A 25,571-nucleotide genomic window follows, 5' to 3' on the forward strand; every position below is an offset into this window, starting at 1 on the left:
TAATTTAATAATACTTCAATAACAAAGCGTCCATAGACCTCTTATTGGTTACATAATTTCTCGAAAATGTGTATTCTGCTGCTTCATAGGCGACTGTTCGTTGAGACCTACGCGGCTGCGCCCGCGGTACCTCACTAAATGCAATACGAAATGCAAATCGACAAGTAAACACAGCGACTTTTTGAAACATTTAAATAACATAGCCAAAGCTGACAAGCAAATCGTTGCAAAAATCCAGACATCAAAACGCAAAGCCGCCAAAATTGACGGCCTACGGCTACCGAGGTCACGTACCAAACCGATAAGCAAACCAGCAGCGAAGAAGCGGTTGCACATATACAGTGTAATTTTAAAGCCAAATTTAAGAGCATTAAAACAGTAAGCTTTAAAACCTCTACAACTTAAATTAGCTCTCCACTGAAAACTGTCAAACGAGAATACAAAAATATACACAAAACCCTTTGTGCAAGCAATACAACTTAATCACCGCCGACGCCTCGGGTGGGCCGCTTGTTGTCCACAACGATACCCTCGTCGATTTCCTCGGATTTTCGTTTCGATCCACCGGACGCAGTTGACAGTCGGTCATCACTCTCCGAGTGCCCTGTTTTTCTTCGGGGCCGGGTGTATTGTCCAGCCTGACGATTGTGGCTCAGAATGTGCTGCCGCAGATACGAGGAGGCAATCTGATGGTGACATTCGGGACCTGTCGCACACACGTGTTCAATACATAACTGGATAACGACTCATGGCAATAAGGGCACACACAATTTACAATTCCCAACCATCATTACAAGTAAATAAACTTTGTGAATTTTTACGTACGCAGGCAAAAAAAAGAAATCTTATAACAATTACTTGTTGTAATCTGTTTTAATTAAATGAATACTGAAATAGTTACAAGTTGGAGCCACCATGTACTGTACTTGTACAGCACTCCTGCTGCTCTTCGTTTATGAAGTGCCCGCAAAAAGCGAGTGCACTTTTCTAGCAAGTACCGGTAGTGGTAGCGATTTGCGAAGTTGTAAATATTTGAACTAACAAAATGAATTCACAAAATACTTAACTTCCCCTAAAACACACAAAACACAAAAAAACACAAACTTAAACTATAAACACACGTACATTCCTCCTTGACAACATCAACTCCGCATGTCAACTCGTGATATTGCATGGCAGTTGTAGAATTCATAACCTTTCCGCATGTCGGAATTTGGCAGCGTAGTTTTAGTTTCTTCTTCATGACCATATTCCATCGCTGCAAGTTAAGAACATCATTTATTTCCCCGCAGAACCACTTTTACTAAAATTTCTGTCAGCTAAATAACAACAAAAAACCCAAGGTGCAGACTGTAAATCAGCAGAACTGAGAAGCCGACATACCACTCGCTTTTCTTCGATCTCAAAGCGATCCTGTTCCGCCATAAGCAATCCATTGTGGGTTCTATCAAAATGTTCACGCCCGGCCGGCTTTAGATTGCAGCGCCTGCATATCGCCGGCTCTTCGTTCTCACCCACGACGGCGCTCATCACACTGACTGACGTTATGTCCTTTTCCACACTGGGGCGCGCTACCATTTTCATCTCTGACTTTAATACATTCGGCCGACTGTTTAGGCGATTCTGAGTTCTGGTACGCTTTCCTTTCGACTGCAGTTCCGCCCGTTTAACGGTCGTTCTCAGGATTCGAGTGGGTCCATTGCGCTCCACTGTAGGCGCCACTGTCCGCGATCGTCCAACCGTAACGCGTTTGAACGCCACCGGTATACCCACTCTTCTTGAGTTGGCAAACTTGTCCGGAATGCTAATTATGGGGCCTTCCTTCAAAACACAAGAATTGTGGATTTCTGAAGTTGTCTAAAATTTTTTACTGATACGAATACGAAGCAAAAACTTCAACCAATCCGATTTGACTATTTACCACCGAAGGATCCGTGTACACACTGATAGATGCAGATTTCCCGCTTCCCGGCTGATTAATCAGGACCAACCCCACCGCCTGCTCCGCTAACGACGGCGGCGAATCCACAGATGAAATCTGATCCCAGTCACTGTCACCGAAAGACACCATCGAGTCGCCGGGATTGGATGAGCTCTGACTGGACAGATCCGTCAGCGGTTCCACCAGAACATCACCGGATGTGCCTAAACATGTAGCACACTCAGGAGACCAGAAAAAATACGTGAGAACACAAGAATAAAAAGAAACTCAAGAACAGATAAGGCAGTTTTACCGTCATCCCACACAATCTTTCCACTTCGCCTGACTGTGGGAAACTCGTCCCTAATCTTAACGCGATATTTCATTCCACTGGTATTGCGCATCACTCCGCTGTGCGTCCATATCTCTTCCTGCCGATCTTGACTAGATGTGCTCTGTGCGTCTGTCGATGCCTGTGAGGCGCTGATACAGGACGTTTCCTCCTGACACGACGAGACTTGTGACGAAAGACCTTCATGATCACACACCTCCAGAGTAGAACTAACTGACGGATCCATAATACTGGCGAGGAGAATCTCCTTCGATAGAATATACCACGCTTCGTGGTCAGCACCGCTCAGCAGTTCGGCAACCGATGCCAAGCAGGCCAAAGCGGATGTGTCCAGCTTGGCATCCACCGCAGCAGCGTTCCCGAATTGACTGTCGAAAGAGAAATCCAGCGCTTTCTCCTCATTCGTATTCAGGTTATTCTGAACGCCACCGTCATCCTTATCCAGAGTGGGCTCAAAGTGCACGGACTTCAAGCTGTGCTCTTGTCCCACAACTGTTTCTGCAAAAACAACATGATTTCAAGATGATCAGTGTAGTTCGTTATTGTGTAACAGCTTTTTCACTACTGACTTGTACGTACTTGCATGCTTCGTATGATCATTACTTACCATTGTAACGCAGAATACAGTTTCTCACCGTTTCACTAATCAAACAGTTAATAAAATATTAGTACTCGATTTAAGAATTACACTGGAAAAATTTCATTACAAAAAGAGTAAAAGTCAACTCATCGTTCGTAACGATATTCCAAATGTATGAAATCGATCTTTTTTTGTTAATAGAGTTGCAAAACTGGAATGTAAGTGCATCGATGATACTGATAGTGCTGCACTGCTGCATGTAGTTTTACAAACCAGAAACACAACCACGAAATACATTTTCAAATTCACGCTACTGTCGCTGTCAATAATTCTACGACCAATACAAATCCAGTATTCCTTTTTTTGAGTCATTCACGCGGCAAGGTTATCCTCAGCCTGCTTCTTTCTACTGCGACCGCATTACGACACACCAGCTAAATTGAGTAAAGTCAATACTCGTAGAAATGACAGTCGGCAGGAATGATGAAATCATAATAATTAGTGATAAAAGCGGGAAAAAGTCAGGATGCCCCGAAAGTGCAAACATACCGTTTCCGACACTGTTATTTTCTGCCGTTTCCTTTTCTATCACTGCCACCAGTTCATCCGTTTTCCCAGCGGTATCGCTATTAAGCAGCTCTTGGCCATCTAAATCTGGCGCCTTGGAAATCTGCTCCTCTGAGCTGTCTTTTTCCTCCAAATTTTCCAATTCTTCTGCGCTAATGCTGTCCCTGAACGCGTCTTCTCCAAGGTGCTCTTTCTGATCCATAACTGCTTCACGGCACCTGAACAACTGAAACCAAAGAGAAATCAAACAGCAGAAAATAATAACCGCCTGTATGCAGTATTAAAAAATCCAACGAAGATGGTGATACATTCTGTGCGGGAAAATGTCCAGTTGTGTGCTGACGGTAGTTTGTCAAAAAATCGATGTTTTGGCATCATGTGGCTGGGCTTACCTGTTGTCAGCTTAACTACTGTTTCTTGGGAATAGTAGTGACGAAAAAAAAAACAGATTTTTATGAAACGAAAAAAACGGGTTATCAAATGCAGACCATCCTGAAAAAATAATACCACAGAAACGTCAGAACAGCCCAAAAGTACACGAGAAAAACAATTTAATGCAATCAGCAAAATAGGTTAGGTAATTTTGCTGATGAAAAATTTTGCTCTGGCAAAAATTTTTTCCTGCTACATTTACGATCGCCCTAGAGGATTGGCTGGTACGGATGCACGTGATCAAATGGCCATACCCCTTTTTCGTTTTGACTTGGCCGTGTTTCGCGTTTCTTCTGCAGTTTTGCTTGGAAAGTTTGAGATGTAGTATTGTAGTTATTTGTAATTTGCTTAAAAATTCTGCCGCGAACGATTGTTTTCTTTTATATTGGATAGGACCGCTTGGTTTGAATACTTTACTGTTTGTAACATAATCTGTTGAATCTGGAACTTCGAAAATTTCGATAGTGATTCACGGTGGAAAGATGGCGAACCGCGGACCGCCGACTTGGTTTAAAGAAACCGAGATGTTGTATTCATATGTTATCGACACCGTCATTCAGGAATGCAAAGGTAAGACCGTAAGTTCTTTTGAATTTCAGCATCCAGCGTTAGAGGTTTACGTAAGCAGTGGTTTGCAAACATTGTACAGTTTTTACAAGAGACGAAGGAATGTCGACTGTGTCACACTAGTCGACTAGATAAGTAGCACTAGAATGTTTGAATACGAGTACGTTTTTCTTTTTCGCTAAGGGATGTTTTGAAATTGTTAAGTGTTTGCAGTTTAATATTTATTTTCATCATATGAATCTTCATTATATTTCATATGAAAGGTGTTTATAGTTTTGCAGAAATGAGAAATATTCTCAATAGACACCAGATGAATGAAATAATATTGGTGACTATTGAAGGGATATTTTAAGCATTTGCAGTATTGTATTCACGTATTGACGTGCAGTTTTGTCTTGCAGAGGACTTTTTGGACGAGGGCCTTTCCGAGGACGTAATTATGGATTTGAAAGCGATCTGGGAGCATCACATGGAAGAGAGCAAAGTGGTTCACAACTATCCACCACCTGTATGCAAAACAGGTTCCAGCAACTCTGCCAACAGTGTTCCAGTGGCGTTGAGCGACGCCGCCAACGTGCAAAATCAGGAAGATAAGCGTCCTGATGATGCCGAAGAGGATGAGCTGACATCCGCTGATGAGGAGCCGACTTCACGAAAGTGTCGACGCTCGATCGAGAAATGGTTGACATTAAAAAGAAAGTAGCGTTAAATTACTCGTATAAATAAAAACTCGCGCATCCCCTGAAATCCGCGCCACTCAACACTGACACCCGGGTTTCGGTTCGGCCGGCTCACCACCCAGCGGTCGTGTTGCGTGCGTAGGTTTATGCTGCACACCGCTCTCCGCCGCATTTAAATCCAAACTTCCATCCTGAATCAGCTGATAGATCCTCCGCGCGGTCTCCAGGAACGCATCCTCCACATGGTCGCCGGTCTTGGCGCTAGTCTCCAGAAACATCAGACCATTATCGTCGGCAAACTGTTTCGCTTCCTCATACGTTACATCGCGCTGGGAATCCATGTCGGCCTTGTTGCCAATGAGGAAGATGACCGTGTTGGGATTGGTCAGGTTACGGGCATCCGTTAGCCACGAACTCAGGTGGTTGTAAGTGCTGCGGCGTGTGATGTCGTAAACCATCAGAGCGCCAGCCGCTCCGCGGTAATAGCTGCGCGTCACCGCCCGGAATCTCTCCTGTCCGGCGGTGTCCCAGATTTGCAATTTAATCTTCTGACCGGATACTTCAATGATACGGGTACCAAACTCCACACCGATCGTATGTGGACAGTCGGACATGAATTTCTTCTCGGTAAACTGGTGCAGTAGACACGATTTCCCAACACCCATGTCTCCGATTATAATGTATCTGAAAAACAACATGTTTAGCTCAAGGTTTATTCCACGTTGTCCCAAACTTGGCAATACAACTGACACACAATATACGAACCGCAGGGAAATATTGCTGATGACGATTATGATGGGTTCAAAACATTTACATCGCAAACAAATGCTCAAGCAAGCACGTAAAATAATTCAATGCACTTCGTGCGTAAAGCATTTAGATAGTGCACAATACAAATTCAATTCGCGTACTGCCGTAAGAAACGATGATGTGGAAAACGACGGGCATGCTTTTCAAATTTCGTTAGTCTATCGTGCCATTTTAATGTAAAATTCAGAACAATAGTCCGAGTTAATATACAGTTCAACCGCGAAAGCATTAATATTATCGTACAATTCTGAATACAGTACCTAACGTTGCCATTTGTGCTGCAATACTCCAATAGCACACAGCCTGTCAAGCGATCGAGAGTTTTTTTAATTTTTCGACTTTTTATGGCCCATAATCCAACAAAACATGAGCCTCCGTTCACCATTTCAAAAATGCTATTTTTAAATCATTTCAAACACGATAAGTGTATAAAAAAACTTACTTAAAGATGTAGTTATAATTGTAGGGGGCCGCAGGACTACTTGCAGGAGGAGCAGCCATTGTTCAACGATCAACAGAAATCCGATTCCAATCAAACGAACCGATGTCCACGCGCACGGAGATATCACTGACGTCTGAGGGCTAAACAAATGCCGGATGCGCACAGAACAGTGAGAACACCTGTGAGAAGTAAAAACCCTTAATCAAATATTCAGCGCTGCCAACGAACTGAAACTTAAAACAGACTGCCAACGGGGCAAGAAAAAACTGTGGGGAAACGGAAACCTGCTAGTTTACAGAGTTTACGACGCGAACCAATTTTATCCAACAAGCGATTATGCACTTCCTCAGTTTAACGATGGATCAATTCTGATCTTCTGGTATCAGTAGCGACAACTATAAACAAAATAACTGTGCTCTATATGCTAATGAAACTGAGTCAATCTGATAAAAGTAAAACTAAGTTACTAAAAGACCCCATTAACATGTGATGCGCACAATTAGAAAAATATTATATCAGTATTCGTATGGCGTTACTGCGTGCAGAATCGGAGCAATACCTTACCTCAATAAAAATATGCCACACAATTTTTCAAGCACTATGGAAATAAAAATAATACGTAGATCCTCGCGGTAACACATAAATTTTCAAAAAATTTTTCACTTTTTAGTTATCAGGCGAAGCAACTTCCAAATTCCAATGTTTTTAATGATTTTGCATGTGAAAACTGCAATCCTGAGCAGCTGGAGAGTTTGGATTTTTGCCTATTCTAACCGAAGAAACGCGTTTGAAATATTCGAGCTGTAATTGGCTTCCAGCAATTTTTGGACCAATGAGCATTGCGAAATATTTTGTATGCTGCAAAACGCGCAACATATACTTACGATTAATGGAAAGTACTTATGGTTTGTGTTATTAAATCGCATTACTGACCAGTCTGACCGGATGTCTCGCCGTCGTTACCCAGTTTGACCTATGAAAAGAAATTTTTGTGGAACTGAAGTAAGAACCTCTCCTCTCCGAACCCCTGGAGGATCGCCAAACTCTGGAAACCTGTTGACCTCTACGCATTATACTCTACCGAACCGTGGGGACACTCCATAACGCCCTGAAGGCTGAAGGAATTGCCTTGGTTTTGGAAAGAGACTTCATGCATCTTCGTCCTCTGATATTATTCATTAACATAATTATTGTAATTATGAGATCTACCCCTGTGTTTGACTTTGTGTCTGTAATATTATACTGTATACAGATCGTTAAGGAGTGTGCGATTCCTTGTCGTTGACCAGTAATTTAAACATTCCGAGCCTTTATGCGAGTTAGAATTTTAAGAAGTAAGATGATCAACGGAATCAGATCAATGATCATTCGAATTCGGAATACTCGTAACACTACACTGTAAGTAAGAACAACAGTTTTGTTAATGCATGACAGCTTCTTTTTTTACATTTTTTCATTTTCTGCCGTTCAGGCTATGTACTCAAGAGTGGACAAAAACTTATAACAATTAACATCATTCTCGTTCTGCTAAATTAAAAGCAAAACGCACATCGTCCTTCTCAGCCGAGTCACTAAACGTACCGAGAACAGAAACTACTGAACATTTCCTCGCTGATCATGAATCTCGATACCAATTTTTTATAACTGGTGCTCCTTAGTCTGTGATCGAGTCATGAGCTCTTTTCACCTAATATTAGAACGATTAATTTGAATAACCAGCAAATAGCAATATTGACCTGATCATCACAAAAAATTGTTTGGTGTTGGTGCAGAACCAAAGCCGGAAGGGCTGCAAAATGTTGAACATTTATATAAAATTATTATCACTGTTGCAGCGCGTAGCTGCACCTTTACCATATGCGTACTGTAATTAACGATAAGTTCAAGTCACGAACAATGGAGCACAGAAACCCAAGTAATGCCGAAGAAACGCGACGCGTTTCCGGTAAACCAATCAGCAGCAAGCTGCTGTCTTTTATTGACCAGACACCCAGACCGGTCCAGACGAGCATCGTTTCCAGCGTTGCTGTAGATGTCGGTGTCGAAATGATGACTTTCCAGAACAAAAACGCTGTCCGAGTGGCCGACCAACTAAACTCCAGTACTATGCGGCCGTCCTACGAGTTAAACGTGCATCAGAAAGTCGTCCCACGCTAATACTGCGTAATAGTGCGTATATATATACTGTATTAATTTTGTCGTTACGAGACCATACAACCGAGTCGTGAACCGACCATCGTAACACGAAGTTTTCAGGCACGTTGATCATGCTTCTCGGAACCGACCTAGCTTCAAAAATTTCTGAAAGCGCTTACATATACATATGTACAGAGTATGTCACCTAATTTGCGGACATACCAATTGATCTTTATCCTTTAATTAACAGCAAAGAGACGTTACAATACACTTATACTCAAGGGTTTAACGAAAAGGTTCCCATGCATAGCACTTATAAAACTACGAGTATGTACCGTACGAATACAGTACTATACACGTTATTAAAGTACGTAAATACACTTTGAGCACTGCATCTTCAACATTTTGGACAACCATTCCTAGGCCTAACGATGAATCGATGATATAGCCTGATTCCACCGGTACCATCGCGAATGCCCGTCAAAGCTGTTCCACACTTACTGTTTGTCTTTTCTCCTAAGACCTAAATTTTATTGGTCCCGGCCGCCTTTGGCCATGCGAATGTACACATGTCTACATAGGAAATTTTCGGAACATCCCGAAGCCAAGAATGTTCCACCTTAGTCCACCTACGAAAGTCGTCAGCAGCAGGATGAATACAAGGAGCGTTAATACATCTCTTGGGAACCTACTTAACGACTCCAGCCTAAGGACAGATGTGGGCTGCGCCTGGGTGCACCGGTACGTACATCACACCAGCGCATTTGCTGCGACCAAGCAGATGAGCATGGCTATCATGATTCAAGCTGCAAGTTCAGTGAAACCGACCCACGAAACCTCAAAACGGTCATCAGGCGCGCCTTTGCATCGGTTGGATTCGAAACTGAACTGGAACCTCTCGGAATCTCCCGTACAGATGGCAAACCGCAAACGACCAGACGGTGTGACAATTTCCCCGTGAGAAAGAGGAAAGGCGCTGGCCTGGGATGTAACCTGCCGTCGTACATCGCAGCCACATCCACCCGAGCAGGAGCAGCAGCAGTGTTAGCCGAGCGGAGCAAGACCGAGAAGTACCGCAGCATAATCCAGGATTACTGGTTCTACTTCTCGCCGCTGGGCTTTGAGGCTTGCGGAACTTTCGGACCAGGAGCCACCAGGAGCCACCCGGCTGATAAACGTGCTACGAAAGATGATCCAGCAGCAATCAGGCGAACCGCGCGCACTGGCGTTTTTGCATCGGCGGATCAGCGTAGAAATTCAGCGAGGAAAGGCAGCATCTATAATGGGAATGGCACCACCGGCGGCGAATATTAGACGGAATCTTTTCTGTTATATCACCCGCCTTTGTTTGTAGATGTTGCTGGGTAGCTTGCTGTTTTTCCAGTTTTGGATGACTTATAATTAGTGCAATTTTATCTTCTAGTGAATGATTTTATTATGTGAAAAACAAGTACAGAAGTATTAAAAAAAGTTAATACCTGAACTAACAATTGTGAAGATCACGACTCCAACAACACCAAGTCCAACACAACAAGTCAGCGACGGAAGACAGATTATGGCCGCTTAAACATTTTTGCGATAGCTCAAATCTCGAATACTTTTGAAATTGTAATAACATCGGAAACACTGTCGGTACGACACGCTGTGTGCGGCGTCTATGCCAACTCTCCAAGATAGCCCTTTGATGCAAAGGGCAGAACGCAGGATTTCTTTGGAGTTAACGGCCGTCGGGCGGTGGCCGCGCAGTATAACCGATAAAGTAATGGAAAACCGCATAAACATTTTTTGTACCAACCGAAACTGAATGGAAATTGAACTGAAAAAAATGTGCTGGATAAATTTTAAAATTAACGCTTCTGCGAAAAAGCAAATTCAGTGAATGTACCTGTTGCACCACCCATGCGGCCGTTTTTTATCTTATTCAGTTATTCCTCCTAAAATATAATATACATAGAAGAATCTAAAATTACGTAGATACCGTATACACATACATTATTAGAATGTATTATCAAAAACGTTTGGATTGATAAAGTGTGATGTATGTAGCGGCGGTGTATACTTTATTAATACAACTGCTCGCTACCGAGCCAACCAGCCAACTGATCGCTAAACAAGGCGACAACAATGGACAATAGGTACGCCGTTGCTACGGCACATTAGCCATAGCCACAGGACAACAATTCACGAGATACTTTGCACTCGTACGTCGCTGTACCAATACGTACAGTCATACAGTACATAAAGAAAAGCTCGAAAAATGAATACCCGACCTGTAGACGGTCCACTTCTTTAGTTATTGGTTCCAGCTATTTAGTATTTACCTTAATAATATGTTGTATGTGTTTCCATTTTTAAGTGAGTCGAAGTGCGCAGCTTTTTATCAACCCCAAAGTAATTTATCTGCACGGACACTGGAACTTGGAAGGTGTTCATACATACAAGCCTTTGCCCTGACCGCACGCATCTACACCAAACATCCAAGCGAAGCTTGGTGTTGAATACAGCTAGGGTACTTCGAAGTACTGTTGACAGTGCTCTACTCGGATCAGCACTCCAAGGCTGCTGCGATGTGGCCTATACCGGATGTGTACAGCTGACGAAATCTACATCAGATAATAATAACAAGCTAATAACACGTATGTTTTATAGCTGTCAAAGAAGGTGGTACCTAACCATAAGTACAATCAGTGTACATAGTGCACTGCGTGCAACGTGACCAAGGCGCGGGACTTTCTATTGTCAGGAAAATGGAAGTACCCGTTAACAAGATCGTCAACAGCGTTCACAGCATGCTTACCGGTCAGTTTCGTTACATCTGCTGTAACAATTTTCTGCGAGTACTGAGGACTGACTATCGAAGTCCGCCAACCTATACTCTTGCCGATAGCCTCCAATAGATGTTGATCAGCATAAACTGCTGTAGATTATTCCAAAGATTCAGCGCGTTTGTTGCAGCCAAAAGGGCCGCGCAAATTTCGCAAATACGGTTGCTCAGTCGAGTCAACCCGATGCCATGTAACAAGATTTGGTCTTTTTTTCCACAATTTAGAGGTCGATTAATGGTCTTGCTTAACAATAAGTAATTTATTGGACAACTTTGCTTTTTTCGATGTCAACCTAGCACTTTACCCGGTTCATAAGGGTAAGTTAAGGGGGAATCGTTGTTTTATGTAGATACATATTGGCAGGCGCTAAAATTTATCAATTAAAAGTTTTTTTTATTAAGGCCATAAAATGTCTACAGCGGCATTCCTATACTGCTGCAGCAGTTAGCGCGTAATATAGCAAGCGTATTGTATGGTAGTTTAAACAACTGGAAGCTTGCCGATCAGCGTAGCTACAGTATTGTTTGTTTTCTACTTTCTGCCGACCTTATTATGGATTAACTGTGATACCAATGTATATTTAAATGTGCGCATTGGAACAGGAGTTACTCGTAACAATGTAAGCATTTAATGAAAGATGTTTAGTGCGCATTTCCTATGCAGCCTGTGTGATTGTTCTTGTTATTAGACAGTACCTAGCGGCTAGATCTGCAACGGAACGGCCAACATTTATTTGCTTTTCCGGTCAGATGACACGTCATACCGGGATAGTCCGGAATCACGTTGAAGGTCTTTTGGTTGCAACAATAACTCTAGGGATGCTTAGGTTATGACAGTTTTTTTTTAAATTTAGTCACTTATTAAATTTTGAACAAGTTACTCTAAAACAGTGACAGTTGCAGGCAACAAGCCTCGCTGGAGTTGTTCTAGTAGTTAAATAGAGTAGCTGTTAAAGTTAACAGTTAAACATATCACATACAAGTATATTACATATATTTATATTCAGAATAATATTCTTATATAAACGTGCTCATGCTCGTGCCGGTGTGGCCATACTGAACAATATTATATCTGACTACATATACTTAAGACACACTCAGTTAAGCAGCCAACAGAAACTTGACGTTTTTTATAATTAATTGAACATGTCAGCCCCCGGTCGCTACCGGCCTGTCATCCAGTCCATTATCCTAATAGTGAAGTTGTCAAAAATTACGGAAATTTGAAGGTTTTATTATTAATCGACATACCTAAACAAACGGCGCAGGTTGATCGGTGCGTAATGCGTGGTGTGCACCAGCACCGGAATTAATGTCCGATTGCTTTGTTTAGACATTTTTATAACGCTATAAAACCCGTAGCTTCTTTTAGTTTCAGTGCAACCGACAGATGCGATGTGCAAATCGAAGTTTGTTGCGATTTTGTACTAAATTACCATCGTGGCAATTATCGCTTTTGCCAGAAACTTTCTGTCAAAAACACTTTTAAATTTTCTTAAATGCGATCGGCCAAATTAAGCAAACCCGCATCAGCACTAATGCTGCTTTCTCTCGGCGATGATTGACTCTGATTTTCATTTGTGTAATATAATAATCTTTGCGGTAAATTGTCGCATGAGAATAGTTCGGCTCCTAGTGCGTGCATATTCAATGTCACTTAGTGTTTTGGTGTATGGAATTGATAAATGTTTGACATTTGATCAGCCATTTGGATGACAAAACATACAACGGTACTTGTCAGGTGTACGCATGTTAAACCCTCTACTCTGCTCGGCTAATTTTTATTGGCAATTAGAACATTACTTATTTTTTGAGCGAGCTTATTTTTTTTGGCAATTAGAGCATTACGTTTTTCACCTACACTGTGCAACAGGTGACCTTTTGTTTTCGTGTTTGAACTTCAGTGTCTTTTCCAGTTTTAATACAGACCGCGCTAATCCGATGGTAGTATCGCTCATCTGATTCTATCATTTGCCCAGGATAAGATGACAACAGGAACTGCCGCACTGTATTTGAAAGACGGAAGCGTGTGGCATGGAAAGATTGCAGGGGCAAAGAAAAGCGTCGCCGGAGAAGTTGGTATGTGAAAATCAACTGTTTATCAGTCATCGAAGTCCTACGAACGACTTAAATCGGAAAAGATTATTTGAATCAAAAAGTCATTTACTTGAAGTAAAAACTGTACTGGTCAAAAAGCACATGCATGTTATTCAAGGATACTAATTTTCGGCACAGGATTTTCGCTTAGGCATATGCATGTCTGACGTACCCGTACGTGGAGGCACCTGCTTTGCGATTTGCAATGCTAAGGAAGATAATTATTGATTTACACAAGTACAATGCATATCGAAATTTTATTCCGCCCTACAACATGCGGTGATACCATTTTCGAAATCTTGTTCACTTATTCCTTAATTAATTTACTTTTTTGTAATCGATACACTTATCTGGAACTGACGCTTTTTTGTAACTTTTTTAACAATGCTGCATGCATGCATAGAATTATCTCCTGGTTCAAGCTGTCTGTATACAGTATTTCAAACCGGAATGGTGGGTTACCCGGAAGCCCTGACTGATCCATCGTATCACGGCCAAATCCTGGTGTTGACCTATCCCATGATCGGAAACTACGGCGTTCCAGGCGATGATCTCAACGAGGAGCATTTCTCCAAGTGGTTGGAATCAGCCAGAGTGTGGGCTACTGGGTTGGTTATCGGGGAACTGAGCAAGGAATTCAGCCACTGGAATGCTAAACGGTCGCTGCATCAGTGGATGGAAGAGAGCGGGGTTCCCATCATCGAGGGCATCGACACACGCGCCTTGACGATGAAGCTGCGTGAACACGGAACACTTCTCGGCAAAGTAAGTATTTTTTCGGCAAAAATTGCGTACCGCTTTACAGTGTTGACTCTCGGCTATCTTACGAACCAGATCATTGTGGGCGACGATCCCGTCGATGCCATTCCATTCATCGATCCAGATGACCGCAATCTGGTGGACGAAGTCAGCATTAAAGTAAGTGTCAGTAGGTGGTGTACCTGGTATTATTCTAAACAGGTAAGGCTGTTTATAATTAAAACAAAACGCTTAATTGGGCACTTTTTGTTATTCCACTGCGAATTAAAAGCTTTGCAAACCCCGTACGAATAGCAGTACAGGTTTTGCATACAAAAATGTAGTGCTGCCAGTGTAAATGCGCTTTATCACACTTACCAGAAATAAGCAGCCCCAATGTGCAGTTGAGAATGTGCGGCAATATTACAACGAACCAGAATATTGTCGGTATTTTGCACTCTTGCTCTGTTGTCCATGATTTTGGAAGTATGTAATTTATTGGTTTATAATTTTTTTAACAGATGGTACAGATCTGTGTGCATTTTACGGTGCTGTAGCGCACGCCGTATATAGTCTGTGCGAGATTGGTAGAAGAAATCGAATTGACAGAAATGACCATGCAGCACTCAGCATGCACAGCAATATGCCAACACTAGAGTAGATCAGCGCTGCATTCAGAAATTAAACTGACTGGAAGAGGTGGTCAGTCGTTTTTATGTCGCTTTTTAGACACCATCACCACTGTACAATCCTCGCGGGAATCCAAAAATTCTGGCTGTTGACTGCGGATTGAAGTATAATCAACTGCGCTGTTTCCTCAAGCGCGACGCATTCGTGCAAGTTGTCCCATGGAACCACCCCATCCACAAGGAAATGGACAACTTCGATGGACTATTCCTGAGCAACGGCCCCGGTGACCCCGCACTGTGCACAACGCTCATTGCGAACCTGGCCATGTACATGCAGAACCCCCAGTGTAAACCGGTGTTTGGCATCTGTATGGGACATCAGATTTTGGCGTTGGCCGCTGGTCTGAAATCGTACCATCTCAAGTACGGCAACCGCGGACATAATCAGCCATGCGTCCACAATGGCACCGATAAGTGTTACATAACCAGTCAAAATCACGGTTTTGCCATCGACACCAAGGAGATTACACATCCCTGGGAAATACTTTTTACCAACGCCAACGATGGCACCAATGAGGGGATTATCCATTCAGAGAAACCGATTTTTTCGTAAGTCCAGTTCACAGCATGAAAGTGACCTTTAGGTTGATACCGATGTGTAAATTAGGATCAAAGGCGCTGCCATTCAAAACTTTTTGGCTGATTTACAATTTAACTGAATATTTTTTGGCTTTTACTGCATGTTCACGCTGTTAGCGATTCATTGCCGATACATAGATACCTATCGATTTACACGTAACAGATGCATACGCTGCATAAGCCTGTTTCCTGTTATTGGACGCAATCAACATCGGTTGTTTACGCGTTTTCTGGGTATGATGCCTGGTAACGATTTGAACTGGTAACCTTTGCTGCCGTAGGGTGCAGTTCCATCCTGAGCACATGGCTGGTCCCGCCGATCTGGAATGCTTGTTCGATTTATTCCTGCAGACAGTTAAGGATACAAAAAACGGCCACCCGCACAGTTTCCGGGAGCAGATCATTAGGAAGTTGCAGACTCCGCCGGCGCCCTGTCCTGTGACGGCGTTCAAGCCTCGCAAGGTGCTGGTGCTGGGCTCTGGTGGGCTGAGTATCGGACAAGCCGGAGAATTCGACTACTGTGGATCGCAATGCATCAAGGCACTGAAAGACGAGGGCATCACAACGGTTCTCGTCAATCCCAATATCGCCACGGTGCAGACCACAAAAGGCATCGCTACGAAAGTGTACTACTTGCCGGTCACAGTGGACTATGTCGAACAGGTGACGCAAAATCTGACTGAATAATGCATTATTACACAAAACCGCTTGAACTACGAGTTTAATTTTGGTTGAGTGAAGCAAAAAAATTTAAAATAAAATGTAAATCTTCAACAGGAGCAGCTGCCGTACAGTAGTATACTATGTATTGTAGGTAGTATGTACAAGTACTCTGGGTAATCTTTAATATATAATATAATAATAATTATTACATAAGTTTTACTTCTCCCTCTTTCTACTGTAAACTGTACAACATTATTACATGCATTAGTCGTATAGTATCATATTTGGTCTATCTGCGAGTATAACTTATAAGCTCTGCATTGACTGAAGATCTGGTGAGGTAAATTGTGTGTTGAAATAATTGAGCCATGAGAAATATTATCGTTCAGCCCTGTTGCGCCTTTTTTATTATGTTATAATTATTATTACATTTTTGATGGTTGTATTAATTTTATTTATATTTAATCATTCTTATGTTCGTAACCTCTTTGTGAATAAGAATCATACACTACATAACTACGTGCTACTCAGGTACTAACTTATACGAGCATAATAGTAAAAAGTATGCTATTCGTAATAACGTTTTGGGTGGGACATTTTATCTACTCGTAGGTGATTAGAACGGAACGACCAGATGGAATACTACTGAATTTCGGGGGCCAGACCGCTTTGAACTGCGGTGTCCAGCTGAAAGAGCAGGGCATTCTGGAGAAGTACAGTGTCAAAGTGCTGGGCACCCCGGTGCAGGTCATCGTCTGGACGGAAGACCGAAAACTCTTTGCCGACAAACTGGCAGAGATCGGGTACCGTGTCGCACCCAGTATGGTTGCCTATTCGTTGCAGGATGCCGTGGACGCAGCGCAGACCATCGGCTATCCGGTTTTGGTGCGCGCGGCGTATTCCCTCGGTGGTTTGCATTCGGGTTTTGCCAACAACGTCCAGGAACTGACGGAGATCGCCACGCGAGCGCTCTCGGTGTCGCCGCAGTTACTTTTGGATAAATCGCTGCGTGGATGGAAGGAAGTGGAATATGAAGTCGTACGGGATATCCATGACAATTGCATTACGGTGTGTAAAATGTATTATTTCTTACGCATTTTGCCACTTATAATTAAATGGATTTCTAACTTGACCCTTGGAGGGTCGATGCGATAGTCTGTAGATAAAAATTCTTAAGCAAAACCGAACTAATAGTCACCCCTTTGCGATTTTTGGCAACCAAAGTACGTAGATTAGTAGTATAACGGTCAAGGAAGAAAAAATCTCGAATCTTGATCTAAAGTACTGTACATAGAACTTAGAAGTATACAAAGCATGCATATGGATGGTAAATTTTGAAGTTGGCTAAAAATGTAAAACAACAGCGTTGTACGTAGAATGGATGCATCGATAGAAATAATCGACCCAACGTTCATCGATAGAAATAATAAAAGCACCTAAAGAAGTGTTGAATTCATAAGCTGCCATCATAAATCATGACCTTCCATTGTCAGTCGCTAGAAGTACTAGTAACTAACAGTGATGAAGCAAACACAAAGAGAAATAATTAAGTAACAATATGCAATTTCTTCTTTATGCGCTAAGTACAGTATTAAGCACGATATTATTATTTTCGAACAGGTGTGCAATATGGAGAACATCGATCCATTGGGCATCCACACCGGGGAGTCGATTGTGGTGGCGCCCAGTCAAACGCTGACCAATGCCGAGTACCACCTATTGCGAACTGCGGCCATCGAGGTCGTTCGGCATCTGGGTGTGGTGGGAGAGTGTAATATTCAGTATGCGCTGAATCCGCAATCGCAGGAGGTCACTTACAGTACAGTTATTGAATTACTGATCTCAGTGTGCATCTTCTCGTGTTGGCTTTTCAGTTTTATGTGATTGAAGTCAATGCGCGACTGTCGCGTAGCTCCGCCCTGGCCAGTAAAGCCACTGGATATCCGTTGGCGTACATTGCAGCCAAGCTGTCCATTGGGCAGAGTTTGGTGGAGCTGCGCAATCCGGTGACGGGAGTAACGACAGCCTGTTTCGAACCCAGTCTGGATTACTGTGTGGTCAAAGTGCCGCGGTGGGATTTGAGGAAGTTTCCCGGCGTCAGCACCAAGGTGACCCAACAAATGCCTTAAAAAAGTTCATATTTGGGAGTTTTTCGGATGGAATGGCACTTAGTATGCTGTTTTTTTTTGCATGCAACATAAATTTGTTGATTTTCGTGAGTTTCATTCGTGTAGCACTAGAATTACATAAATATATTCATTGCTACACAAATTGTTGACCATGATTAAATTTTGATGATAGTGTTTGTTACACCGTATTTTTGTTAGATTGGAAGCGCCATGAAGAGCATCGGCGAAGTGATGGCCATCGGTCGTAATTTCGAAGAAGCGTTCCAGAAGGCCTTGCGCATGGTGGACGAACACTACGCCGGCTTTGAACCATATGTCGAGGAACTTTCTGACGATGTAAAAGAATCCTGTTTGCTTTGGTAACCGCAATAAAATTAAATTTTCCAGGAGCTGAGTAACCCCAGCGACCGACGGATCTTCACCGTGGCCACCGCCTTGGCGGAGGGCTACACCGTGGACCGTCTACACGAGCTGACGCGAATTGACCGCTGGTTCTTGTACCGCATGAAGAACATCATCGACTTCCGCCAAGAACTGCGTACGAAGGTGGCTCAGTCGCCCAGCCGCAGTCTACTTCTGTCAGCTAAAAAGCTGGGCTTCTCTGATGCCCAGATTGCTAAGCTGGTGCGTAGTACGGAGCAGATCATCCGCAACATTCGGCTAGAAATGGGTGTCCATCCATGGGTCAAGCAGATTGATACGGTGGCCGGCGAGTGGCCGGCTTACGCCAACTATCTCTATTTGACATATCATTCGCAGCAGCATGACGTGATGTTTGACGCGAAATCTTCTGCTGTAATGGTGCTCGGATCTGGTGTTTACAGGTAAAAGCGCGATTTTTGAATGGTTCTCTAAAAGCAGCATCATTTTCTAAAATTTACGGTAAATGCAGCAGTTCATCGAGAACCTTTGAAGACTACTCGTAGTACTTGACACAAACATTTTTTCAAAATATAACTACAAGCGTCCGTCTGCCGTGAACGTAATATGGCATCTCGAATACGCGCAATAATTAGTTTAACCAAATAATGTAAATGAAAAATTATTGTTTAAAATAGCTATGATTTCTTTGCAACAGGATCGGAAGCAGTGTGGAATTTGACTGCTGCGCAGTCGGTTGTCTGCAGGAACTACGCCGGCTTGACCGTTCGACGATAATGGTCAACTGCAACCCGGAAACGGTCAGCACCGACTACGACGTCTGTGACAAGCTGTACTTCGAAGAGATTTCCCTGGAAGTCGTCATGGATATTTATCAGCTGGAGAATCCGGAAGGAATTATTTTGTCCATGGGCGGGCAACTGCCGAACAATATCGCTATGGATTTGTACCGGCAGAACGCTGTCATACTGGGAACCAGTCCCGAGTCAATCGATAATGCCGAAAACCGTTTCAAGTTTTCCCGACTGCTGGACAGTATCGGAATCGAGCAACCAAGGTTGGTCGGAAACGTTTGTAATGTGTCATTTTACCGTTAAGAAAGCAAATTGTTTCTTAATGAAAGTTGATTTCATTGCTCGTAAATGCTCAGCGACCATCGTATGAGTTGGTAAGACTATCTCATAAGTTCAGTTTTTAATTACAGGCTACATTGAAACAATAAAAATATAAAACGTTTCGGTGAACAGTTATTGCGGCTTTCGGGCCAAATGCAGTAACACCTACTAAATGCTTTATTTACAAATGGATAAATATTCTCGGTTAACATTGCTCTACATAATTATGTAATTGAAATCAGAGTTTTATCTTATGGCTTGTTTTCATGATCAGATGGAGCGAATTGACCAGCATCGAAAGCGCCAAAGAATTCGCCAACGAAGTCGGCTACCCTTGCCTAATCCGTCCCTCATATGTCCTTAGTGGCGCCGCCATGCAAATCGCCTACTCCGTTAGCGATTTGGAAGAATACCTGAACAAACCAGGCACCATCATCAGCCGTGATCGACCCGTGGTCATCTCCAAATTCATCGAGAATGCCCAGGAAATCGATGTGGACGCCGTGGCGGCACAGGGCGAGGCCATCTGTATGGCCATCTCGGAACATGTGGAGAATGCCGGCGTGCACAGCGGAGACGCCACACTGGTCACTCCGCCGCAGAGCCTGTCGTGGGATATTGTCGAACAGATCCGGGATATTGTGGAAGCCATTGGGGATGAGCTGGAAATCAGTGGACCTTACAACTTGCAACTAATGCTCAAAGTAAGCCGAAAGGTCACGCAGACAAGAAGCGTTTTACGTTGGATGAATCAAAAATATTTGCTGGCAAATACTTGTTTAATGAGTACAAAAATAAAAGATGTAAACCTTTTTAAGCAATTTTGTGCATTACTGAATAGTCGGGGGACTAAAAATTGATGTGCAACTGTCATAATATTAGGTGAGTTCTCCTTGTTGTAGGATAACAAATTAATGGTCATTGAATGCAACGTTCGTGTCTCTCGTTCCTTCCCCTTCGTGTCGAAAACCCTGGACTACGACTTTATTGCGGCGGCCACCCGCGTCGCTCTGGGCATTTACGTGGACTCTGCAGACGTGACTTTCGGTCAGGAGAATCGCATCGGCGTCAAAGTGCCCATGTTCTCCTTTTCCCGCCTGACCAATGCCGACGTGACCCTGGGTGTGGAGATGCGCAGTACCGGCGAAGTGGCCTGCTACGGGACCACCAAGTACGAAGCCTTCCTCAAAGCGCTGATCGGCAGCGGCTTCCGCTATCCCCGTCAGAACATCTTCCTGGGCATCAGCAATCCGGATCACCGGAAACTCCTGACCAACAGCGTCAAACTCTTACAGTCACTGGGGTACAAACTCTACGCCAACACCGGGACAACGGAATACTACAAAACCACTCATAGCATCCAGTTAGAGGAAATTGTGTGGCCGACGGATGGATCGGAGGCGGCGCTAGCCAAAACCTTTGATTTAGCCATCAGCATCCCCACTCGCCGGGGAATGACACCGCGACTCTCCATTGACAGCACCCATGGCTACCGTCTCAGTCGGTTGACCGCTGATTTCGCCATCCCGCTCATCACCGACGCCAATTGTGCGCTGATCCTGGCGGAGGCCCTCACCGCTTTCCCCAAACCACCGCCGTTGCGTTTAAGCACCGATTTCGTCACCACGCGCCGGCTGTACCGTTTCCCGGGACTCATTGACGTCCACGTGCATCTGCGAGAGCCGGGCGCTACGCATAAAGAGGATTTCGCCAGTGGGACCGCTGCGGCGTTGGCCGGCGGGATCACGCTGGTGTGCTGTATGCCCAACACCAATCCCCCGGTGACGGACGCGGAATCCTTGGGTTTGGCGAAGGCAGCAGCGGAACGCGGTGCCCGCTGCGATTATGCGCTGTTTGCCGGGGCTTCGGTGGACAATGCGGCGACAGTCAGCCAGTTGGCGTCGCAGGTGATGACCTTGAAGATGTACCTTAACGACACATTTACCACGCTGAAGCTGGACAATATGGCGCTATGGGGACCGCATCTGGCCGGGTGGCCGAAGTCCCGACCGATTTGCGTTCACGCAGAGAGCAGTACACTGGCGGCGGTTTTGTTCTACGCGCATCTGTACGATCGTCCGGTGCACATCTGCCATGTGTCCAACAAACAGGAGATTTTGTTGATCCGCGAAGCCAAACAGAAAGGGATGAAGGTCACGTGTGAAGTAGCCCCGCATCACCTGTTCCTCAGTACGGAGCAGCTGGCGACGTTGGGGAAACGCGGCAGTGTCAAGCCACCGCTGGCCACGCCCCAGGATCAGGCGGCGTTGTGGGAGAATCTGGACGTGATTGACTGCTTCGCCACGGATCATGCGCCGCATCTGCTGAGTGAGAAGGACGGAGAGCACAGTCCGCCAGGATTCCCGGGTTTGGAGACGATGCTGCCGCTGCTGTTGACGGCGGTGGCGGACGGACGGCTGAGTCTGGAAGATATTGAGACGCGGTTGTGTACGAATCCGCGGAAGATTTTTGATTTACCGGTACAGCCCGATACGTTTGTGGAGGTGGATTTGGATGAGGAGTGGGTGATCCCCGAGAAGCAGGAGTGGACTAAGGCCGGCTGGAGCCCGTTTGCCGGCATGAACGTTCGTGGAAAGGTACTGAAACATTTTTCTATATAAACAGATCTTGCTAAAAATGCTAAGAAAAGGGATGTTATCTATACAAAACAATAAATTTAATCAAAAAATCGTTGAAACGTCCTAATGGTTAATTACCAGTGAGTGAGTGTCGGCTATGTGAAATGGATTTAACAGTAAAAAAGAATGTGTTTTGTTATGTAAATCGGTTGTTTTGTTGTGGAATATCCGTTGTGTTTTGTCAGGTTCAACGAGTTGTCTTACGCGGTGAGGAAGTGTACATCGACGGCGCCGTTCTTGCCCAGCCCGGCTACGGCAACGACGTGTGCAAGGACACCATGGGCACACGCCCCATTAAACCCGTCTCGATCGTCATCTCACCCGCCATCAGCACGGAGGCGCCTCGTTTCCGCTCGCGCACCTCCACCCGCGAGCGCACCGAGTCGGCGCCCCAGGATGAAACTGCCGCAGATTACGCCGATGACCATTATCCCGATACCCTCCTAAAACCGATTGTCCCGCGTAACCCCAAACGCGGTTCTTCCGCCCCGGGCCGCAAGAGCATTTCCTTCGTCACCAGTGAGGAAGCGGCCACGGCGCCAGCTAAACCGGCCACAACGGTCAACCAGCGCCGCCCCACCACTTTTATGCCGCACGAGGAACTCATGGCGCGCCGGCAGTCGCGGTTGTCGGTGGATTTCGGCATTTCGGATGTGGCGGGTGGCGCCTACGGAGGTGCAGTGCATATGCGACGCTCCTCCATGATCCCGCCGCCGATGGCCGAGGCGCTGCCCTTCCACTATCTGATCTGCGTGGAAACCTTCACGCAGCAGCATATTGAGCATTTGTTTCGCTTGGCCCGCTATTTCAAGACTTGTGTGCAGAAGAACCGACCCACAGGACACGTGTTGAGCGGGAAAATTCTGGCAAATTTGTTCTATACGGAGGACTTCGGAAGCCAAAATGCGTATGCAAGCGCCATGCACAGGTGACTTTTGTGACTACTTTTACCTATTAGCGTTTAAACAGCTGAAAAATGAAAACGATAACTACTATTTTTTCCCACAAGAAGTAATTGCTAAGAATTTCTGAGCACTAAAGTAAATGAAAAATGAAAAGATTTTTGTCGATGACGACAAAAATCGATGTCGATGTCGATATATCGATGTCGATATATTATTAGTCGATGTTTATAGACTGGGCGGATCGGTCATCTACATGAATCCCGCCACGTCGTCAGTGAAGAAAGGTGAAAGTCTGCACGATACGGTGATGATTATGTCAAGTTATGCCGATGTAGTGGTGTTGCGACAGTCGTACGAGAATCCGTTGGAGGTTGCTGGCTGGTGTCAGCAAAAACCGTTCATTAATGCGGGCGACGCGGTATGTGTTTCGGGATAAAATACGTTTGCCACCCATAGGATGTTGTACATGTAACCTGACGTGGAAAAATTCCTGCTAAGTACAAAACGGTAGTGTTATCCACATAAAAGTTTATGCGTATAATTGTCACAATAAATTTAACCAAAGGCTAATTGTGAGTCAATGTGAGAGGTGGGCTAAAAGGGGGTTAGGCTAATTGACTTGCTAATTGATTTTTTATGATGACTTTGTTATACGTACATGTTGTTCTGACAATATAACTCACCGGTTTCTTGTTGGACAGTCTGGCGAAGATTTTGTGCAAGCGCTGGTTGATGGTTTCACCATCTGGGACGAGATCGGTACCATCCGGGGCTGTGTCGTCACCCTGTCCGGCAACCTAAAGAGCGGCCCGGCGCACTCGCTGGCTAAACTGCTGGCAAAATGCCAGGTCGGTGAGCTGCGCTACGTGGCACAGGAACAGTGCGACATGCCGGAGGAGGTCAGCCAGTATATCGACGAACTGCACACCACACCGCAGCGTCTATTCACCAGTCTGGAGGAGGCCCTGCCGGAGACCAACATTCTGTACATGGCGCCGCTGTACAACACCGGAACGGACGCTGCTGAACACCGTCGTCTGTCGCTGACGCCGGAGCGCATGACGCTGGTCAAACCGGAATCGCTGACTGGGCCGAAATTCCGCATTCTGCATCCGCTGCCCCGTCAGCATGATATTGCGCCGCAGATTGATAAGGATTCACGAGCGGCCTACTTCCGGCAGGCGGAGAACGGGGTGTACGTGCGGATGGCCATTCTGGCTGTGCTGTTAAAGGGGCTGATTGAGCGGCGCCCCTCGGAAACTACGGAGCGGACACTGGCTAGTTTCCGCCGTCGAATGAGTTCGCATTCGTCCAGGAAATCGGAATGAGTGGGATAGTACCGGTGGACGCTTGTCTACCAGCATGGCGCAGTCAGTTTTCATCGAAAATTTCGTTGCGAAATATTCCATTAAATTTTATTCGTGAATTTTATTCACCGGTGTTTTAATTTTAATGTCTTTTATCCGCTCGCAAGTCCTGTCTATTTTGCATTATTATCTTTCGGTGCATTTATTTAGCAATAATGTCAGTTACAAGCACTTCGCGATGTACTGTAAATGTTAGCTTGAGCGTACCGTAGAATGTGCATTATTTGCTTAATGATTAATATTGACTATGATTAATTTAGTGAAAATTCACTTCTAAATATGCTCTTAATTGCACAACTACTGTACAAGTTCTGTACTGGTAATCAATGTTCCATTGCTTGTGAAATTTGTTGTAACAAAATCATACTTAATTCTTTTCCAATGAAGCGCCCTTATCATGTGGTTGAAAGTGGTTTTGCTAGGGATATTATTGAGTGTGCATTAATTGCTTCTACAGTAGTGTCTGTGAACAGCACTCGTTCGGTATTTCCCGCGTTTATCGGTTACGGGAATCATTCCCGCTGACAAATTTAAAGAATGATATTGTACCTGTTCGTGTTGCACAACTCGCTTCAGAATCAAAATATTTACTGTGTATAACGTCATTACTGTCAAAAGAATTTCACAAGAGACTTTTCAGAGTGTTGTCGTTTTGATATCGGACAGCTGATGGCAGTCTTCGGATGGAATAAATTTTCATCGGCAGCTTATGCATTCAGCTCTTTACGCCAACATCTACAAAACCAAATGCTGTTGGATCATGATTGTCTTAGCATGCGGGTACATCCAACAATACTTGGGCCGAAAACGAAAATGCAAACGTAAATTATGCTGTAGTTGCAAAATTAAAGAAGCCCCCATTCGAGAGAAATGACTTATGAACAGTAACTCCACTGATTTATGTAAGTGCATTTGTATAGTGAATATCAGTCAACTGGTGGAACCATATGGTAATGCA

The 25,571-nt window shown here is 44.4% G+C and overlaps 2 protein-coding genes and 1 long non-coding RNA gene across 10 annotated transcripts; 1 reads left to right on the top strand and 2 right to left on the bottom strand.

Annotated features, from left to right (window-relative positions):
- Positions 1 to 139: 139 nt before the first annotated feature.
- Positions 140 to 7,051, bottom strand: LOC129589225 (uncharacterized). Its single transcript, XM_055483825.1, has 9 exons — positions 6,916 to 7,051; positions 6,352 to 6,530; positions 5,180 to 5,783; positions 3,403 to 3,646; positions 2,235 to 2,771; positions 1,922 to 2,145; positions 1,384 to 1,821; positions 1,126 to 1,258; positions 140 to 706 (listed from the first exon to the last, which is right to left on the bottom strand). Exons 2-9 carry the CDS (start codon positions 6,408 to 6,410, stop codon positions 480 to 482), a joined length of 2,466 nt encoding a protein of 821 aa, XP_055339800.1. The 5' UTR covers positions 6,411 to 6,530; positions 6,916 to 7,051; the 3' UTR covers positions 140 to 479.
- A 735-nt stretch (positions 7,052 to 7,786) lies between these two features.
- LOC129589147 (uncharacterized) lies at positions 7,787 to 10,714 on the bottom strand. Its single transcript, XR_008690574.1, has 3 exons — positions 10,373 to 10,714; positions 9,966 to 10,303; positions 7,787 to 8,468 (listed from the first exon to the last, which is right to left on the bottom strand). It is a non-coding gene; the product is annotated as an uncharacterized LOC129589147 (long non-coding RNA).
- A 44-nt stretch (positions 10,715 to 10,758) lies between these two features.
- On the top strand, positions 10,759 to 25,014 carry LOC129589145 (CAD protein-like). 8 transcript variants are annotated; one of them, XM_055483705.1, is made up of 18 exons: positions 10,759 to 10,996; positions 11,137 to 11,286; positions 13,291 to 13,390; positions 13,845 to 14,173; positions 14,243 to 14,326; positions 14,876 to 15,384; positions 15,696 to 16,077; positions 16,690 to 17,145; positions 17,698 to 17,886; positions 17,952 to 18,185; positions 18,405 to 18,542; positions 18,594 to 19,030; positions 19,285 to 19,644; positions 19,977 to 20,406; positions 20,605 to 22,299; positions 22,527 to 23,269; positions 23,478 to 23,664; positions 23,948 to 25,014. In XM_055483705.1, the coding sequence occupies exons 3-18, from the start codon at positions 13,297 to 13,299 to the stop codon at positions 24,572 to 24,574; spliced, it is 6,894 nt and encodes a 2,297-aa protein (XP_055339680.1). In that variant the 5' UTR covers positions 10,759 to 10,996; positions 11,137 to 11,286; positions 13,291 to 13,296; the 3' UTR covers positions 24,575 to 25,014. The 8 variants fall into 8 exon arrangements, with proteins under 8 accessions (XP_055339680.1, XP_055339678.1, XP_055339676.1 ...); XM_055483703.1 differs by lacking the exons at positions 10,759 to 10,996; positions 11,137 to 11,286 and adding exons at positions 11,362 to 11,629; positions 12,001 to 12,138; XM_055483701.1 differs by lacking the exons at positions 10,759 to 10,996; positions 11,137 to 11,286 and adding exons at positions 11,362 to 11,629; positions 12,001 to 12,101 and having other exon boundaries at positions 13,228 to 13,390.
- Positions 25,015 to 25,571: the final 557 nt, after the last annotated feature.

Source organism: Paramacrobiotus metropolitanus, unplaced genomic scaffold (assembly GCF_019649055.1).
Source record: "Paramacrobiotus metropolitanus isolate TYO unplaced genomic scaffold, Prichtersi_v1.0 Parri_scaffold0000033, whole genome shotgun sequence".
Taxonomy (NCBI): domain Eukaryota; kingdom Metazoa; phylum Tardigrada; class Eutardigrada; order Parachela; family Macrobiotidae; genus Paramacrobiotus; species Paramacrobiotus metropolitanus.